Source organism: Seriola dumerili, unplaced genomic scaffold (genome assembly GCF_002260705.1).
Source record: "Seriola dumerili isolate Sdu_G_001 unplaced genomic scaffold, Sdu_1.0 BDQW01000078.1, whole genome shotgun sequence".
Classification (NCBI taxonomy): Eukaryota; Metazoa; Chordata; class Actinopteri; order Carangiformes; family Carangidae; genus Seriola; species Seriola dumerili.
The window spans coordinates 2796550-2813642 of record NW_019174333.1 but is presented as its reverse complement, the minus strand read 5'-3'; the positions used below and the strand labels follow the sequence as shown (position 1 = coordinate 2813642).

The following is a 17093-nucleotide window of genomic DNA, read 5'->3' as shown; positions in this document are numbered from 1 at the left end:
ATTTTCTGCAACTAACCAGCTGTAGAGTAGACAATCTGCTTCCTGTTTATGCGCGCACATGCATGCCCCATGTGAATGGTCATGTGATATGTGTTTTCAGGTGTGTTAGTCTGGACAGAAAACGATTAAGTTGTAAAATGTGGTGTGGACATAGCCTCAGGCAGGTTTGTAAGACATTGTCAGAAGACAAAAGTGTTTATAGTTGTTCCAAACAGCCACACTGGAGGGCAGAGTGAAGAGTGAAGTTGTACACAGTGGCTCACATGAAAACTGCCACACATTTGAGTAACAAATGATAGAAGAGAGAAATTTAAGTCCCTGGCTCCTTTCTGAAGCAGTTCAGAAACAGTATGAAGCCCACATTAGGCTTATGCTGATATTTGATGACTGCATGGAAAGCAATATTTGTCTTTTAACATAAACACATCACGTGAACAAATGTTAGGATCCCACAATTGTGACTTGGAAGTGCTTTGTGGTGGACAAATGTAATGTTGAGACTGTTTCTAATTTACTTCAAACACATCTTTGGGATTTCTGGGCTTTGGATGGTCTCTCTTTATTTTTCAAAATTCAAACCACCCCTCAAATTGGTAAAAAAGCACAACAGGCCATGTCTTATTTAAAATTGGGCTGCATTTGAATCAGTTCAAGCAAAATACATGCTGTTTGGAAGTCACGACCCAAATACCAATATATCTGTGATGATATCACATTCAAACGAGGGTGTTTCAGTTGGGATTTTTGTTGACTCTTGTGCATGAGTATAGTTTCATTTAGACATATGGAACATTCATTAGTTTTAGCAAACCTTATTAACCTAACGCTGAAATACAGACTCTTTTGTCTGTCATGCACCTATGATCTAAGTGTACTTACCTACAGTGTTGTTTGTATCTGTCTCTATAGTGAAGACTTTGTTTCCTTCAGGTCCACCGTGGGTTACCATTGTTTCACTGCATGTACTAGGCATTAAAACGAGAGTGGTTGTATGAGAGGAAGATAAAGAAAGCAGGATGGGGCAAAGTCTGCGATGAACAGATGTGTATGAGCTTCATCAGCATTGTCACACACAGAACTTAAACTGAACCTGAATGTCCCCACACGATGAAGGTCACACGTAATGCAGTTTATGACATTTTGAAGGTGTGTTCGTAATCATCCTGAATGAAGCCCCAGTGGTCTACATGCACTGACTTGAAACCCTGTTCAACTATTTGCACTTTCTTATCTCCAGTGTACCTTTTAGCTGCACTGATATATGATGGTAATGTGTTGGTGTCATTAATACACCCTCATATATCAATGTGTTCCAAACCAAACTTAATGCCTTGTGGTTTTACTGTTATACTTGATGAATTTTTGTGTTGTTAAGACCAAGAATGACCTGATGTAGAGAGCACATGTGCTACTCTGCCTCCTCAAAGCTCCGTTAATGGTACAGTTTAATAGCATGGTATTTCTATGTGATGTTTTCTATTAGATGGATTTTGTGATATTAATAGATTCAGTCTTCAAATTAAAATGGACTCCCTGCACAAGAGAAGCTGCATGTTTTGTTGTATGTGTACATCAGGGAATTATCAGTACCACACTGTTTGCTTATTGGAAGTGGAAGTATTATTTATTATTATCATTAGAAGAAACTTTAGATATATGGATTTTTATTTTCTTTTGCAACTTTTATTTACCAATACAACAAAAACACTTTCCAAACTTTGCTTCCACAAAACCTCTTTTACTCGTTTGGAGAAAAAAGTCCAGATCCAGATCCCAAGTCTAGACCTCTTCACCAACACTTAACTTTACTTTTACTGGAGTCACAAATATTCTGCTCTCTAACACCATTATTTCCAGGCCCCTTCAGAACATTAAAAAAAAAAACTTTATTCCCTCCAGGTTTCATTCTATAACAAACTTACTTCAGCAAAGGCTGGTTCACATACAAATCTATCCTTAGTTGAGACTATAGCTATTATATTTAGTATACTAGAAAATTCCAGGGAAATTTTGAGTGCCACGGGGGCTACTGCCGGGATAGGGTTAGGGTTAGGGTAAAAAATCTTCTCTGTCACTGTAGCGATGACATCATGCAGCCCTTGGCTGTCAGAGGTCAGGTCAGGAGCTGCCGTTGCCATAGCAATGTGAAAATCTGCCCAGAATTTGGCTTCTACATGGCTTCAAACAATTGCAAATTATGAGAAAACCGTTACTTCTTTTCAAAAACCGAAAACACCGTGACAGACACTGAAGCCAGAAGTTTCTTACAGTCTCTATTTTATTCAGATATTCCTTAAAATGAGTGAGTAAGCTCAGTGCGAAGAGAGAGTGAAAAAGACGATTACATTAGGTGTCAATGAGAGTGAGACAGGTATTGCTGCCGGACTCGGCACCCCCATTTAAATTTTGTGCAGACCCTGCCTGTCAAAGTTACATTTTATGAATCCCAACAACTATGTCTACATTTTCAGAAAGAATTATTTGTCTCCTTTTTACGGTTTGGCCGTGAGCTCGAGTTAAAAATAAAAATAAAGGTTATTTTTTACTGCTTCACGCACTCTAGCCAACTAACGCTTTCACTCTAACTTTGAAGTAAAAATGATTTCCACTCCTCCTTTGAGTGCTCATAGTTTGAAAAGTTTACATGTTATGTAAAAACAGTTGCTGTGTTTTGGAGAGAGCAGAAGTTTTCCTCCGTTTTATAGTTTGAATCACATTTCTACGTGCAGGTATGAGAGAGCTGGGTGACTCAGAAAAAAGGTGAAATTTTGTGGTTTTTTAAAGAATATTCCAATGCATTCCTAATGCATTATTTATTCCCAGTATTTTGGGAATAACTTGGGGAAAAATTGGAATTTTAACACCAAAAGTCATAGCACCTCTTTCCGGATCAAGACGCACGTTTTGATGTATATATTACCGGGGTTTTCTCAAAGCTGCGGGACGAGTTACGCGCCAAAATTTGGCGGAAGAATAATAATAAGTCTGAGGAATATTAATAGATGCCTCGGGCTTATTATTATTCTGATGATCTCACCTGGGCTCTGAGCTCCTCCATCCCAAAAAGGTCCAACAGTGATTCTACTTCCTGCAGAGCCTTAAGAAAGCTCACCTGTGGACTTTTACCTGTGTACCATTGAGAACATAATCACCAACTGTATCTCAGTATCAACAATTGCTCCACACAGACTGTAAAACACTACAGTGCATGGTGAAAACAGTTGCCCACCATGGAGAGCATTAACCATAAACGCTGCCTGGGCAGGGTGACCAGCATTATCAAGAATACATGCCACTTTAACCATGGACATTTTCCTCCTTCCATCCAGCAGGTTTTACGAGAGCCTCTGCTCAGGAAGAGCTTCTTCTCTGAGGCTGTGACCCCACTGAACTCCACATCACACTGCACTGCCTCAGTACCACAACCAACCATTGCAACCAACTGTCAACTGACCTTGCATATACACTCCCCTTTCCAACTATGTCCACTTCACTGAAGTGTATAATACATTTAATAATAATATGGAAATACTCCACTGTTAATAACACTGGACATACATAGCATCACTCATGCTGTAGTACTTGTTTATACTCACAATTATCTGTAGCTAATACTATTCTTTTGCACCTCTGGTTAGATGCTAACAGCATTTTATTGGCTTTGTATCTGTACTCTGCACAATGAGAATAAATCTAATCTAATCTAATCTAATCTAATCTAAATACTTAATGGATACAGAAATGGATTTCCCTGGCGCTAGTTGGTATTGTTGCGCTATAAAGTTTAGCATCTTGTGCTAACAGAATAGAGGCTAAATATCTAGAGCTCTTCTCAGTGCCAGAGATCAATGTGGAGAGTTTCCTGAACTGAACACACTGACCTTCAATCTGGGTGACCACAGTAACCAAAGCTGTCACAACACACACTGCTGGCCTCTCCAAAGGTGTCATACTCCCCATTCACCAGAGTCTGGTTTCACTGAGGACCAGAGTGGTGAGGTAAGGTATCAGTCTGCGCACACACACACACACACACACACACACACACACACACACACACACACACACACACACACACACACACAAAATGTGAACAAAGAGTAAAGTAATGGAAATGCATTTTACTCATGTCTTCAGTGTTAGCTAGAGGAATGTCATGACGCAAATAAAGTTTTTAAACCGATGAGAAGGTGAGGTGACCAACAGCTCCAGCAACAATCCACTGAAATCCTGCAAGATCCTGATAATCATTATTCATATTGACATCACTGCCAGTTATACAGGAAATGATGCATCCACTGCGTTGAATTAGATGAATTTGGCAACTTGATTTCCACTGCAAATCATAAACAATATGACAACATCAAGTATGGTATACCAACTTCTTTTATTATTACTTAATAATAAGTATTTTTTCTCCCTGTACTGATGATTCATGGACATGATTTCTCAGGAAAAAATTTCCCAAACAAGGTGATCCATAGTCTTTTTGCAAATATTTCAGGAGGAACTCTCACACCTTTATCTCCAAAAACAGGAGAACTTCACTTCAATGTCAGTGTCTAATGATATATATCCTTTGGAAGAACTCTTAAGACAAAGATTCAGCTCTTATTATAATGTTAGTACTTTCTGTGATGAAGACATAGAAACTACAGATAATTTATTTTTCTTCTATCTTTATAGTAACACTTTCTGGTGTGATATGTATGACTGGCTAAATTCCAAAATTTCTTCTCTTTCAGTCTTTACCAGAAATTATATTTCATGTGGAACCATTAGAGAAGAGAAGAAAGCTTAATTTTGGTTAAATACTGTATTCATTTTAGGAAAATGTTTCATCCATAAATGTTAATGTATCAAGACACGACCCTTATTGGTGTTTTTTTTTTTTATGAGAGAACTAGATCTGTACTGCAAAACACTGAATCATATGGAAAAGAAAGCTGCAAAAAGAAAAGAAAACTACTGAACATAAGTGATGCCTTTCAGTTATTAGAAGTGTCCCCTTAGCTGTGTTATTTATGATTTATTTTTTGTTTGTATATTCTTTGCCTTTACAGTTTGTACTGATTGTATGTGTTTTGTGTGCTTTGTTTTCTTGTACAGATGTATCACTTGCCATATGTTGTTGTACATTTTCTACTTCAATAAAGAGGATAAAAAACAAAAGGAGTGCCACTCTTATCACCAGGCCTCACAGTGGATGAACTGTACCCAGTCACAGACACACAGGCAGGTTCAGACAACAGGTTACTACACACAGGTAGCAGGAAAGGTAGAACACAAAGACATGAGGCAGATGATCTGATGAAGTGTGAAGTGTAGCCTTGGAGGGCAAGGATGATTACAGAATGAGGTGCCGGTGGGGGAAAGTTTGGTTGACTGCAGGGCTGATGATGACTGGGAAGAGGTGTGTGGATGGGCAGGGCAGTCAGATTATGAGAGAAGGAGGCAAAGTCCAAGGATATCTGGTGGACAGCTGGAGAAAGGCAGGTCTGAAGAGAGGAAGAGAAGAACAAGGTCTGGGAGAAGTGAATCAGGTGGGACAGCTGTAGGGTTACATATGAGCATGTATATACACTCACTGAGCACTCTATTAGGAACACCTGTACACCTACTTATGTATACAATTATCCAATCAGCCAATCATGTGGCTGGAGCTTTAGTTCATTTTCACATCAAACAATGTAATGTAACTTCGTTACATGTTGTTTGTTATACTCATATTACAAAGTGAAGACATGTTTTTAGATTTAAAAAAAATGTATTAAAAAACCAAAAACTGAAATCTCTCATTTTCAAAATTGAAAGGTGAAGCGTCGGTTTACTTCATGGAACTCTCTGTATTATCTGATCAGTCCTATTGGACCAGTCACAGTGCCGCCTGTATCGATATGCGCAGGCGTGGCCTGACGTAACGTGACTGCGTCACAGATCAGGAAGAACAGTATCTCGACGGCAGAACGAAAAACATTACGCCTATGTGTTCATTCGAAACAGCCAAATAAGCAAGTATTACATTGTTTTTACGAATGAAACGCTTTGCTCTCATTGACAGTATGTTGTATCTCTAAGTCTAAATTGGTCGAGAACAGACACAGCTATTTCAAGGTAGCCAGGTTATCCTAAACAAATGAAGCAAGTTAACGTCAGTTAGCTAGAAAGCTAACAGCTGTGAATAGATGAATTCTGTACGCCCTCTTCTGTAAGTTACTGTTGGTAGCTAAACAGAGGAAGATAGAGTTTAGCTAAGTGGCATAATATGTAGACCACAACTGAGTACAATACTTTAACAATAAACAATACTTTCGCTTTCTGGTTCAGCAAATATCTGTCTGTCTGCCACGATCTTTCATTTCTATGAGCTTCAGTGATTCGACGTTTGTAGGCTAACTTGTTAGCAAGCTAACAGTTGTTATTTGGAAGTTACCTTTATATAGGTAAATCTCTCCCGTCAATAAAACAATGACATCCTCATTTTTCTGGAACTGTAAGTAGGCGATGCCACGCGTAGCAACAGAGGCTAAGTTATTCTTCCACCAGGTAAAGTTATATTCATTAACCTAACGTTAAAAAAACTAAAACTTCTTCCCACTTTCTTGTGTCAGGATGTCATTGAGTTTACATCAGCTGTACTAATGCTCTTTGTACAAGTGGTCAGTATTGGGCTCATGCTGTCATTGCTATTGTTTTGCCTTTTCACATCCTATAACAAATCTGGCAGTTGTTGGAGAACACATTTGATTTGATTCTAATTTCAAAAATGTCTCTGTTTGTCTGCAGATAAAGCTCAACTCCAAAGGCAAAAGCTCCTTTTGGCAGACATGTCATACGGCAAAGCAGAGAGCTTCCGCCCTGTCCCACGGGACTTCAACACCCTCATACAAACATGCAGCTCCAACATCCAGAAGATCACACAGAACAGTGAGTGTTCCACGGCTTCACTTATGTAGCAGTAGCTCTTTTTGCGACAGTGTGAGTAAGACTGTGGCCATGGCCCAAAAAACTCACTCACTCACTAACTGACTGAGGGAAGGTGTTGGATAATGCTGTGTCAGCCTGCAGTCTGCCCCACTGTGCTGAACCTTCTTGCTTTTAAGGCAATTTTCACCACCATATTTTCAATAATATTTTGTTTGATTGTGGTTGACTATTACTCTTTGTCTTTATTTGTGCTAATTCTGAAAGTCTGGAATTCCCTGTAAAGTCACAGACTTAATGGTGCTCTGAATGTCTGTGAGTGCCAAGGGCTGCAAAGGGGATCACTTTCTATAAAGCGGAGCCCATTTTTTATCAGACTTTTTTGAAGATTACTTATAATTCATAAGAACATGCATTTGAGTCAAACTGGGAATGCTGCTACCACAGTATATTGTCTACATCTCAACAACCAGGACACGAACATGCCCCATGCGATACCACATTTACCTCCAGAAACATCTTTTGTTTGTTTGTTTTAGGGTAGCACGGTAGTCCAGTGGTTAGCACTGTCATCTCACAACAGTTAGCCCTGTGACAGACAGGTGACCTGTCCAGTGTGTACCCTGCACTGGACCAGTGTTAGCTGGGGTTGGCTTCAGTCCCCCAAATTTGGTGGCGCCTGGCATGGTGGTTTGCCTTCCTGATTGTAAAAATGTAGTGAATTATTGTAAAGGAGAATTAGGCTTCTTGTGTAATTTTACCCTGTAGATAAGCTATTAATATTTAAAGCCACGTCTAACACTGACTGATCAGATCTTTTTTAATTAAGAATCATCTTCATCACTAACTTACATTACACATTTCCATTTAACATGGTTGAGATATGGTTTAGAAGCATGGTTGAAACTTTAAACGGGTGACAACTCTCAAGAGCTCTTTTGGGTAAAACGTTTAATTTGATAGCTATGATGGTTTTTACGAAAACACAGTTTAAGTTTGATGTAATTTTTAGACCGTTTCAGATTTATAATACAATAATGTGTATTGCTCGTAATGTTGGCAGTCTGTGACATCATACTCACTCTAACTGACATACCTGAAAAGTTATCCCCCCAAAAAACTCTTTTAAATGCCACAATTTCCAAGCTTCATGGACAATTAACATATAGAAATGTAGAGAAATGAGTCTTCTCTCACCCAGTGTTACTCTCACTGTGACATGAGTTGTGGTTTTTGAAGAAATCCCCCCTCAGTGCAGAGAGTGCTGTCAACACTGCCATAGATGGCCATGTTAAACAAGTTCCTGTCACAAACAGAGGTGAGGGGAGTTTTGACATGGCGTCAGCTCCAAAACATAAACAGCAGGTTCATATATAATACATCTTTGTCTGTGTTGAAGTGTTGGGATGCTCGCAGTGAAAAAACTTTGTTGATAGGACTTGTACTTTTCTAACTATGAGGGCATTTTTGATGAGAGGTTTTGGCTTATAAGCTGTTGTTTGCCAAGGGATAGAGTGGTTTGTCTGCGTATTTCCATGCTGCTCCTGGGGGCCTCAGTCACCATAGCAACCAGTGTCTCATTGGTTCTTAATGATTCAGCATTTTCTGGGCAGAAGTGGATTAACCCGACTCTGATTGGGAAATTATATCTATTAACTCTTAGCCTTTTTAACCGTCATCCATGTTGTCCTCTTCTACAGGACATGTCAGACTGCAGCTTCAACACAGGAGTGATAATGATATTAATAAGGCCTTGATGCCAATGGTCAGGGTTAACTGTGAGTGTGAGTGTGAGTGTGAGTGTGAGTGTGAGTGTGTGTGTGTGTGTGTGTGTGTGTGTGTGTTTCCACACGAAAGTCTATGATACAGCTGCTGCCATCAATACTTGTACTGGTCACATTAGCACCCATTTCACTGAGATGGTAGTAGGACTATCAATGCCACAAATATCCCATAGTCCTTCAGGTACTCCTGGGTGAACGCTACCGTCACATCCATCGTCTGGCTACCATGCAGTGCTCCCTCACATCCACTTGTACCAATACACAGCATCTGACAGCTGATTGATACACACCAAGCAGCAGGCACACTCAAAATGTCTCCAGACATTTTCTAGTTGAGAAAGTTTATTTTCAGTTGCTCCAATACCTCACCACTAATAACATTTATGACAAATACCAGTCTGGTTTACAGCATCTTCACTTTACTCAACCAGCTCACATCAAGATTATTAATGACATAAGAATTACCACTGATGCAAATCATCTTTCTTTGCTTGTTGTGCTTGACCTGGGCTCGGCTTTTGATACCATCAACATTTTAATCAAAAGGCTTGGCAGCTGTTAATATCAGCTCAAATAGATTTGATGTGCTATATGGAGTCCCACAAGGATCCATTCTTGGACCTCTTTGTATATACTTCCACTTTGCTCTGTCATCAGCAAACACAAAATGAGTTACAGCTATGCAGATCATTCTCAATTGAATACCCCACTGTCCTTCTGATAACATGAACACATTGGATTTTCTGTTCAACTACTTGAAGGATGTTCATCTTTGAATTTTACAAATAGTCCTGCAGCGGAACAGAGATGAGTCAGATATCATAGTATTCGGTGCAAAAGCCAAGTCGCTGACTGAGTAATATTGAGGCTGACCTGAATTTTACTTCACACATTAGTAAGATTAGTAACATTAGTCATCAACAAAGTATCCTTCCATCATCTTAGAAATACCTCAGATATGTAGCTTCATCTCTCAGGCAGATTCACAAACAGCAGACTAGATTCCCAGACCTCCTGTTAGATCCATTCAGTGGCTCTAGCTTATTCGAAATGCAGTTGCATTTGACCATAGCACTCCAGTTATTAAACAGCTTCACTGACTGCCTATCCATTATTATTATATAATTGAGTCAGAAATTGAAGAAATTGAAAGAGAGGGAAAAAACTTTCCTTCTGTTCTATAAAAAACACCTGACATGCTCCCATTTTTTTCAACTGGGCAGGTCCCTCAGGTCCCAGGGCAGCTTTATTCTCCAAATTCCAAGAGTTCATTCCAGATCAGACGATGGCGTTTGTCTATTTATTGTCTATCACTCTGTGAAGTACTTTGAATTGCCTCTGTATGAGACTGAGCTGTAATGACAGTATGAATTATCAAGACTGAGACTCATCACTGTGCATGTTTTCATGACAGCTGCTCAGATCAAGAGCATGGTGAACCAGCTTGGGACCAGACAGGACACCAGTGAACTTCAGGATCGTCTGTATGTATCAACCTTTTCTCCACTAACTCCCATGTTGTTTTCTCTCTCCACCAAACACAGACACAGTCACCTTGATCTGTTATGATCTCCCCCACCATCTGTGTCATCCAAAATCAAATTTGTCCTTTTGGTTGCTGAGTCTCTGACATCAGGGATAGTAACTTTAAAGCACACATCGTTGTTATCCAGAAAGCATGTCAAAACAGTTTTAGATTGTCACTTAAACTACACATACACTATACTGTATTGTCACATGTAGTAGAGAGACTGGGAGTCTTTTGTTATTCTAAACTGCTGGTGTCTCCACAGGCAGCAGATACAACACTATACTAACCAACTGGCAAAAGAAACCAACAAGCACCTGAAAGAGCTGGGATCAATCCCTCTCCCCTCATCACCCTCAGAGCAAGTAAGTGTCAGTCTACATTTGTTAATACATCACTAGCATGAACTGATGAGTGTGGTGGGAGTGATAGTGACTGTGCCATTTAGCTGTCACTCCAGCTTCTGCACTCAGCACTAATAATGACACAACTCACCTCCAAACTTTACTTTTTTTCTATGATTTCCCAGTAGCTGAGAAGTTGCCCAAGTTGCCCCAGGGGCTATGCTGTCAGCCATGTTGTTGATGTTTTAGTGTCACAGGAGCAAAAAATGAAAGTGGACTAAAGTTGTACATTTGACCTTGCATATGACTTCAGAAGTAGAGGAGACGCTCATCCAAACTCCCCAAATTCACCACTAAAATGTATATAACCAGCAGGTGCCCTCATGGCTCATCAGTTGTTTTAATGTAACTGCAGAGAGTGAGTAAATGTCATTTCAATATTAGCCAAGAGCAAAGTCCCTCTGTGGTTATAATAGTACAATATCTTATATTACCTGTTGAGAAAAATCTTCAATTTTAAAGTAATTAGTAACTAAAGCTGTCAGGTAACTGTAGTGGAGTGGAAGTATAAAGTAGCATCAAATGGAAATACTCAGTTACTAGGTATAATACAATATTGACCCAACATCTTTGGTGGAGATCTGACTCCAAGTCAGAGGCTCAACCTACAACACAGAAAGAGACCTAAAAGTCTGCCTTTCGCAAAGAATGGCTCATCCGGTTTCTGTGGCTCAGGTATGATAAAAAGGCTTAAAATTATATTATAACGCCAAAAAAAGTGGTGCAAGTTTTTGGTTGCATCTAAATTAGAATTAAAAAAGTTAGACGCCCCAGTGTAAAAAGTGAATCTGGATCCCTGCTTATCAAGATGAGTTAGCTTAACTGTTATATTTCATTTGTGGCTCAGTGGGCTCAGGACAGGAGTCAGTGGTTTGGCACACAGAACACTCTAGAGTCAATTCTGAATTTAATTGTGAGATTGTAAAAGATTCTCACCCCATACCTCTGTTATGGTCCAGTAATAAAACCTTCTATCCTGTGGATGTGTGAGGTACTCTGTCGTGTTCCTTCTCTGTAGGTTATTCTCTCCATTTTTAAAATTCCATTTACGGATAACCTTCAATCTTGAAATGAATGTGTTTTTTTTTTTTTTATATCAAAACTTAATTTATTTCATAGTTGTAATTTTGAGGATCCAGTATAGTTATTAGACTGTTATTGCTGCTACTTTAATTTCATAATCAAGGTTATAACTGACAGACCTGTCAGAGGTTTGATGACTCCCACCACAGCTTTTTCTGATTTAACTGATAATTAAATTTGATTCATAATTTTGGCATGATTAAAAAAACCTGAAACGTGACCCTCTTTATCTCCATGAATTCTTCCTTGTCTTTCCAACTGGTCTCTTATTGTATGTGTCCCTCTGCTCTGTGACGTCCAGAGGCAGCAGAAGATCCAGAGGGACCGGCTGATGAATGATTTCTCAGCAGCTCTCAACAACTTCCAAGCGGTCCAGCGGCGCGCAGCAGAGAGGGAAAAGGAGTCAGTCGCCAGAGCAAGGGCTGGTTCCCGCCTATCAGTAAGGAGGAGCAGCATAACTGCAGTCATGAGAGAAGAGTGATGAATGGTCAGATTCAAGAAAGCCATGACTTTGACAGTAGTGTGTTTTTCCCTCTCTTTCAGACTGAAGACAGTTCTCGTGATGAGAAGCTTGTTTCTTTTGACAAGTAAGTGACTGTCGTTCATTCAGGGTTTCCTCGTCAGGCAGTTTGTGGGATATGGAACTTTGCTGGGTGGATCGTGGAGACCCAATTTAATCAAGAAATTATAAAATAAATAGCAACAAACAGGAATATAGCCATTAAAAGCCTCTAACGAGGTATATTTGTTAGACAGCTCTCCACCACCATCATCAAAAGATCAAATCTTTAGGAATAATGGTGTTCATCCTCCAGTAGAGTTCAGAGATTGATGCAGAGGTGCATTGAAGCTGTTCTGGCAGCAAACACTAACTGCAAAAAATATGAAACATTATCAAACAAAGCTGTGAATGGACAATTGATTATTTTTTTGTTTCTCATTTTTTGGCGTGGACAATGCATTTCCATCCAGGGGTCATGTGAACCAAATATTTTCTGTCATTTACTGATTTTTTTTTTTAACAATGATGGAAAAATGTGAAGGTCGTCCGTCAGATTAGAGCACTTCCCTGTGAGAAATGTTCCCCAACTTCAAAACTCTGGCTGAAGTGACGCTGATGTCTCCATTGTGGCAATAGAGAGTGTGGTCAGTCTTCAGAGCAGAATTGAAACGGCCATGAGAAGTCATCTGTCTGAGGCAAAGACCCAGAACCTGATGACAGTCGCCTCTGAAAAGTCACAGCTCTGTCTCAATCTGTTAGAAATGAAAATTAAAATAACAGGTAAAATTTGATTATGACAGGACTTTTACGGCACTAACACAAACTCAGTTTCCATTCCAAAGAAGAAATGGCTCGCTGCATTTCCTAATGGAAACCAATGACAGTGCTTTGCATTTAGTATCAGCAGGTCTCTGCTGCCCTCTGCTGGACAACACTGAAACACAACACAACTCTTGAAAATTCATCTCGATGAGAAACAATTCATTCAGCTATTAAAGACTAAAAGTGAAATCAAATGTTTTTCATGACGTTATGACAGTAAAGGCACAGAAGAAGGAAATACAGTGCAGCAGTACAGAGTATTGTATTTCACTCTGCTACTTGGCTTTATTTTAAACCCTCCATATGAAAAGGTACTTGACAAATACATGTACTCGGCTGGACACACATTACATGTGTGAAAGTGTTAAAGAATAATTAGGGACATTTGTAAAAGATTGACTTTGCGATTCTGTTTTTAAGTTTTTTAGAAGTTGTTTTTGTCATTCAGAAGGAAGAGAAAAAAAAAACAATGTAGAATATACAGCAGGAAGGAAGAGCAGCTGCAGTTTGTGGACACCATACTCTCCAGCTGTGTTCAGTACTCTGCTGTAACAGTTCATTTCTGTGTTGACTCATTAAGCCAGCTCTTGACATGTTTTTAAATGTTTCCTTGTGTACAGCCAAGAGGACTGGGGTCAGATGACAACCCAGACAGAGGAGGTGGCCATCACAGAGGAGGACCTGGAGCTCATCAAGGAGAGAGAAACCAACATCAGACAGCTGGAGGTCAGCCTTTGCTTTCTAATATGAACACTTCCCACTCCCCCACCCCCATCTACTGTCATGTCCTGGGACCACACACAACTGCCACAGCTGATTCCTGCTTCTTGTTGGTTTGTTTCAGTCTGACATCATGGACGTGAACCAGATCTTCAAGGACCTGGCAGTGATGATCCACGATCAGGGAGAGATGATTGGTGAGTGGCAGTGGGGTTGTGGTGGACACCAGCAGAGTGCACACTGAAAGTTTACACACTCTTTTCAGTTTTTATTTAATGATGTTTTTGCCGCAGCCCTGAATGTTGTTTTCATTACGTCATCAGGGGGCATTTACAGCAGAGCCACAACAGTTTTCCATTTTCAGGCATCTTCAGTAACTTAATCCAAAAAAACACCCTGTGACAAATCTGTCGACTTTCTAGACAAACCTCAGCTACTTCCTGTAGAAGAGTCTCCAGTGTCTCTCTCTGTGTCTACTCTTCAGTGGGCAGCAGAGAGGCAGTTTGTTACCCAGATGGAGGCTGTGCTCTCTGTGAGAGTCCACTGTACATAAAGGCCCTGGTCACTATTAGAGAGGTTACATTATGTTTTGTTTGTATATTAATACAGAATGTTAACTGGAGAAAAAGAAAAAACTTCCTCCAACACAAAACCTCCAACACAGTTGTGAGCATGCGCAGTGGCTTCCACAACAGTGTCCTGTAAGCACGAGAGCATTGTCACTGCCTTCTAAAATGTATATCAGAATTAGAATTAAAAAGCCTTCATTGCCATTGGAAGGTCTGTATAAAACAACATTAGGAGTTGTGATCCTCAGCGGTGCAGAGTAGGGCTGCAAAATGAATCAATATTTAATTGAAATCGCAATATTGCCAAGTATAATATCCAATTCACAGGAGCTGCTTTTTTTCATCACCTCATCATTTAAAAATATTTTTCGGTGAAAATGATAATGTAAAAATGACCATTTCAATTTAAGTCGCAATCACATGTCACATCTGCCAAAATAATTGCAATATTATTTGCTTGCCTACGTACCACACTGTGAAACACGCTAAAAGGCCACCAGCAGTTTTCTGTCCAGGTTGTTTTTTCTGTGCACTCTCAGTAAGTGCAGTTGCTGCTGTGGATGGATCATGTGGATTTTGTTATGGCCATAAATGATTCACATGAACTTTTACTAATCTGCTCTGGCAGTGGTGAAGGTTTGGTTGAGGAAACGACCTGTTTAAGGTTAGAGACTGATCTCTGTGTAGGAGATGTGATATGAATAACGGGCTCTCTTGTCAAAGTCAGACTCTTTGTGCATACTATAATAACATCCCCCTGTTTCAGTGCTTCTCACAGGCAACAGCCATTATTCACACAAACACAAATCTTACTTGTCAGGAAAATTAAAACATTGGATCTTTTTCAGGGCTTAAATTCTGAGAAAGTAGATGTGCTTGGAGGGCACAAGTGAAGAGATGACCTGCTTTACTGTGGATGCTACAAACCTGAACAGTTTCCACTGTGATGTCATTAGTTCCCAGCTTACCTTGCTGTATGTTCTGCTCCGCAGATAGCATCGAGGCAAATGTGGAGAATGCTGAAGTTCACGTAGAGCGAGGAGCAGAGCAGCTCCAGAGAGCCAGCTACTACCAGGTGAGAGTGCAGCAGTCACTCCTCAGTGCTGTCAGTCAGTGACGACCCTGTCAGTAACCCTCCACTCTGCTTCTGTGTCACAGCAAAAGTCCCGGAAGAAGATGTGCATCCTCGCCATGGTTTGCTCCATCGTACTCGTCATACTCGGCATCATCATCTGGCAAGCTTCTAAGTGAGTCGACTCTGCACGACCTATCTGTCACTACTATGTTTTGCTCCGCCCCCTCTCACCTGCAAGTACCTGCGTTGGAATCATGAAAACAGCAAGAAGAGGCTGATCACTTGGTTAGCGGAGTGAGATTGTCCAGAGGGCTGCTCAGTGATCAGCTCACCTGATCCGGCCTGTTTCTGTAAAATAGCTGAAAACCATTTAAAGTGAGATTAAGGAGAGGGTGTAGGACTGAGGGGGTATAGGGGAGAGATTCCTTCATTTGCCTCATTCATTAATTTCTTGTCTTATTTACTGCACTAACACTATCTGTCACTGTATTTCAAATGTAAAAATGTTATTGGGAATGATATCCGAATAGGCAAAATAAAAATAAACAACACAGCTTGTTAAAGTCAATGAATCTGTGGTTTGTAGGGGTTGTAAATGATTTGTTGTTACCTGTTGTTGTGGTACCTGCTGATGTAAAGTTTGTGGAAAGCCATAAGCCTTCACAGTAACATGACACGGGACCTGTTTGACTCCTGGTGGTGAAGGCAGATGTGGTTGTACTATACATGTTGTAAAATGAGAGTTCTAACAGATTATCAGTATAAATCAAATCCATGTCTGTAAATATGACAAAGTGCTGCATTACATTCTGCTGAGAACATTATGGATGATAAACAATGACAGTATCTCAAACATGAAACTCCAGTCTTAAAACGACACGTATTTAAGTTAATTTCTATGACTCCTGACAGTATGCATAATAAATGTTTTAAACTCTTTTAACACTCCTCTGGACCTTGTCATCAGTTCTGTTTTCCCCACAGACATTCAGGCCTGATTAAAGCTGTTTTATTTAACTGATTAAGGTAAACAATATCTTTCAATCTGAGTTTTATTTTCCTGATCGTGGTCATTATCACTTATGATTATGTTGAACTCACCAAGGTAAATGCTTAAGATCTTGAAACACGGGAACATCAACAACAAAATAGCTCAAAAGATGGCCGACGATTGGGAGAAATTTTCCTTTAAACTTGCTTTTATTCATGGCACTTCTTAAGTGTAAGTGTGAAGACTTGGTTCCAGTTCCTTGATGATCTCAGAGCTCTGGACTGAGCAGCAGACAGCTGTTACACAGATATGATGTATATGTATGTTGATAGCTGTCTGTCATGCTCACAGTAGTCACACATGAAAAAAAACGGATCTTGTCCAGGCTGTGAAAAATAACAATTCTGCCGAGTTAGAACATTAGAAAATGTAAATATGTTTAATATTGTGAAAAAAATGGACATTTGTGTATTTTTAAATTAAATCAGATGAGTTATTTCGTATGAAAACCCTGAAAGGCAAGAGATTTTTTTTGTCTGGGCAGAAAAAAACACTAATAACAGAAATAAATGAAGTGAATTTTTTTTTCAAGGGTTCAGGAGATGATCCTGAGATGTGTATGAACATGTGTGGTTGCCTTAGAGCAGTGGTTCCCAACAAAGCACCAACCTCCAAGGCTGAAAAATTAAAC

The 17093-nt window shown here is 39.8% G+C and overlaps 1 protein-coding gene across 1 annotated transcript; it reads left to right on the top strand.

Annotated features, from left to right (window-relative positions):
* The first annotated feature begins 5947 nt into the window (after window positions 1-5947).
* Window positions 5948-16359, top strand: stx12 (syntaxin 12). The gene is made up of 10 exons (XM_022744122.1): window positions 5948-6011; window positions 6787-6927; window positions 10123-10192; window positions 10502-10601; window positions 12025-12162; window positions 12267-12310; window positions 13668-13773; window positions 13892-13964; window positions 15329-15411; window positions 15495-16359. Exons 2-10 carry the CDS (start codon window positions 6828-6830, stop codon window positions 15585-15587), a joined length of 807 nt encoding a protein of 268 aa, XP_022599843.1. The 5' UTR covers window positions 5948-6011; window positions 6787-6827; the 3' UTR covers window positions 15588-16359.
* The last annotated feature ends 734 nt before the right edge of the window (window positions 16360-17093 follow it).